Here is a 4,022-nt window from a genome sequence, read left to right on the forward strand (position 1 = left end):
GGAAGGTCTATTTGAATGTGTTGGAATACATCCAGTTGTATGTTGTTTTGCTGTTGTGGATATGCAGTTATTAAAGCAGCTTCCCTTTAAAATCATTCATTTTTTTACTGTGTCCAGGATATCCACACAAACACACACACACACACACACACACACACACACACACACACAAAACTAGATCTTACCAATTTTATTCTGCTCACTACCACGATCTGACCAGGCTGTTACATGGGATAAGACCTTTCCTTCACTTGGACACATACCAAACATCAGTAACCCGACTGCTTCCTGTTCATAGTGATTAGTGTTGTTCTTGAATACATTTCGGAGATTAGTAGGTAAATAATTTCCAATTTGCTAGTTATTGGAACGTTTCCTTCTTGAAAAAAAAATATATTCACAAGTACATCGCCCTAATCGTCGTTATCTTCTTCTTCTGCGTTCGTGGGCTGAAACTCCCACGTACACTCGTGTTTTTTGCACGAGTGGAAATTTACGTGTATGACCGTTGTTTACCCCGCCATTTAGGTAGCCATACGCCGTTTTCGGAGGAAGCATGCTGGGTATTTTCGTGTTTCCATAACCCACCGAACTCTGACATGGATTACAGGATCTTTTTCGTGCGCACTTGGTCTTGTGCTTGCGTGTACACACGGGGGTGTTCGGGCACCGAGGAGAGTCTGCACACAAAGTTGACTCTGAGAAATAAATCTCTCGCCGAACGTGGGGACGAACTCACGCTGACAGCGGCCAACTGGATACAAATCCAGCGCGCTACCGACTGAGCTACATCCCCGCCCTGATCATCGTTATAAGTCGACAGATAAACAAAAATTTCGAAACAAATGAAACGAATGAAATTAACTTATCTGAGTATGTTTTTGGTCTGACTGAAGTCTGGCAAGATATATGCCATCAGAGTTCACCTTTCTTGTTACTGTTTATTGATTCTAGATTTTGGAACATTAGCAGTAGTCTACTTTATTTTGGAGATCTGAAATGGTAAGCCAAGCTGCTTTAACGGCGGAATACTGGAATACTAGAATACTTGCTGGCATCACTTTTACAACTATTTCCAAGCGCGCATAGAATTACGTAGAAACTGTCAAATTAATTCTAATATGCATACATTATTTCAAAGAAAAGCTGAGGATGCCCGTAACCCCTGATCGATGATTGCTTCTGATGGGACAATGTGAGCTACGAGTAAATTCTGGACAATAACCCACCAACAGACACACTAGTCAATGACAATGTCAGCAGAAAGCAGTACCCCCGAGAAGAAGGTACGGAATTTCCCCTTCAGCGAGTACACGTTCATGCTTTCAACCCACAGTCGATTCCCGGCCTCCAAACGCACAGTGACAGTGGTGGACGCGCTTGCAGGTCCGGTCTCATTGATGGCGGACATGCCGAAGCTGATTCTGTCGAGGATTGTTGTCGATACCTTGCCTTGGTTTGTTGCGTCCAGTCGAATGTCGAAGACGGGTCGTGTCTTGGGCAAGGGCGCGATGAAGATCTTGGCGGAAATGAGGTAGATACCCGTGCAGGGCGCCGTGTAGACCCCAGTGGCGCTGTCGTAGTCGTTGCCGTCGTTGAAGACGACCTGATCGAACTTGTAATGACCGCTTCCAGTGGTCACGTTGAACTCGGAGAACTGCGCCAAGAACCCAGAGCGAAGGTTGCGGGCATCTGATAAAAGGTGAAGAGAGAGAGGGGGGACTTCATGCATTTGAATGATATTTAAGTTTCATGAAATGTGATGTTACTTTGTTTTGTTATAGTTTACTTTCTTTCCATTGAATTATGAAAATTATATTTGTGCTTTTTAACGAATGATCCAAAGGTAGTCATATACAGGGTGACCCAAAAAAAAGAGTACCCAAACAAAACGTCATAAATTGACCAAAAATAAAACAATCTTCATAAAATTTATTTACACACACAAGGAGCCTCTGCATGATTTGCATAGAAAATTTTAGCGTTCTAGCTTGTCTTTCAGGAAAGTTATGCTCATTCTACAGAACATGCTCCAAATGGCCTCCGCGCCGCTGCAGGCAAACTTGAACTCGCCGCGCAAAGTTATCAATCACCCGCACACACTCCTGTTGCGAGATTCCGCGAATGGTTGTTGTGATGGCTCTCTTGAGTTCTGTGATTGTCTGTGGGTTGTTCCTGTAGACGTTGTCTTTCAGGAACCCCCAAAGATAGAAATCTGGGGGATTTAAATCCGGGGGAGGCCATTTGGAGCATGTTCTGTAGAATGAGCATAACTTTCCTGAAAGACAAGCTAGAACGCTAAAATTTTCTGTGCAAATCATGCAGAGGCTACTTGTGTGTGTAAATAAATTTTATGAAGATTGCTTTATTTTTGTTCAATTTAAGACGTTTTGTTTGGGTACTCTTTTTTTTGGGTCACCCTGTATATCTCGGTAACCGGAAATAACCACATACAGACACGGACAAAGTCTTACACTAGACAGACGGACAGACAGACAGACAGACAGACAGGCGGACAGATAGACAGACAGACAGACAGACACACGCACGTCGGCTCGCACACACGCACACACACACACACACACACACACACACACACACACACACACACACACACACACAAACGCCAGCGCACGCATATTTGCACGAACACTCGAACATCTTAATAAACAGAACAAACAACCATTGCAACTCAACCCAACCAGCCAAAAGCAGAGTCAAGAATGACAAAATGACAAAGACAGAGAAACGTACCAAGGAGGCCTTTGACCTGATCTTCGAGAGTCGTGACCCTATTTGCAAGTCTGTAGTCAATGAGCAGAGATGAGGCACAACTAGCAGTAAGCAGTATTAACATAGCCTGTAGGGTCTGCATCGTCAGCTTTGTGTTGTGTAGTTGTCGGTGGCTAAAACAACGGTATGATAATTCTTCAGTGATGCTTCAACCCAGCACAACCAACCAACAACCATTCAACCAACCAACCAACCAACCAACTACAGAAGCCTGTTGTCAGTGCAGTGGGTTTTCCGTGAAAAATTACAAGCAATCAAACGAGCAGGAAATAAAAAAAAGTCAAACAAAAAAACTAGGACGCATTTGGGGTGAAAAACACGCTTTCGCTCGCAGTTCAATGTTTTAAAAATTCGTGTAAAAAAATTGGTATCACATAGGAAGCCATATAGTATTCTCTTTGGACTGTGCCTTTAATCTAAAGTATGGTTTATCTGCTCGTAAACAACCAAACAACATATGACAACAACCAAAAAATATACAACATACGAAGTAAAAACATCTGAAGTACTCCAGGCAGGCAGGAATGCCCACATCCATACTCCCCCCCCCCCACCACACACACACACGGACACACACATACACACGCGCACAAACACACACACACAAACACACACACACACACACACACACACACACACACACACACACACACACACACACACACACACACACACACACACACACTCACATTGGGTAAATATTGGTTGGGGTAAAAAAGCAATCATCAATGCATTTCACTTCCAAAAGGACAACTATTTAAAACATGCAAGTAAAACATCAGTATCGCAAGGGAATCATGTATACCACAAGAAAAACAATCAGTTCTACCTTCAAGGTCTTATAGCAGAGATGTTTTCTCGCCGGGTGTTGATGGTGAATCAGTGTTTCGCCACCGAAGGGCACTTTATATACATGCATACCCGTACCCGAGCGATGGATATCATGGAATTAAAGTACAAATATGGGGCTGTTTTTGGGGGTGTTCCCCTACCACCTACGTCCGGGTCACAGACACACACGCCCCAACACAGACAACATGATATGGGCTGCTTTCAAGGAAATTCTTATTTCCAAAAAAACACGGATGAACGCACATGTCAACCGGCCTATACAAATATGTGGTGGTGCAGGTGATTAATCGCTTACACAACAAGAAAGTAATGTTCAAGGCACAGTCCTTCCCGTGTGAACAATTGACGACTTCCGAGAAGAAACAAACTCGGTCGGG

At 43.6% G+C, this 4,022-nt stretch overlaps 1 protein-coding gene across 1 annotated transcript; it reads right to left on the reverse strand.

Moving 5' to 3' along the window:
* Positions 1-175: 175 nt before the first annotated feature.
* Positions 176-3,780, reverse strand: LOC138964408 (EMILIN-1-like). The gene is made up of 3 exons (XM_070336356.1): positions 3,623-3,780; positions 2,755-2,906; positions 176-1,692 (listed from the first exon to the last, which is right to left on the reverse strand). Exons 2-3 carry the CDS (start codon positions 2,873-2,875, stop codon positions 1,241-1,243), a joined length of 573 nt encoding a protein of 190 aa, XP_070192457.1. The 5' UTR covers positions 2,876-2,906; positions 3,623-3,780; the 3' UTR covers positions 176-1,240.
* Between the last annotated feature and the right edge of the window lie 242 nt (positions 3,781-4,022).

This window comes from Littorina saxatilis, linkage group LG4, assembly GCF_037325665.1.
Source record: "Littorina saxatilis isolate snail1 linkage group LG4, US_GU_Lsax_2.0, whole genome shotgun sequence".
NCBI classification, from domain to species: domain Eukaryota; kingdom Metazoa; phylum Mollusca; class Gastropoda; order Littorinimorpha; family Littorinidae; genus Littorina; species Littorina saxatilis.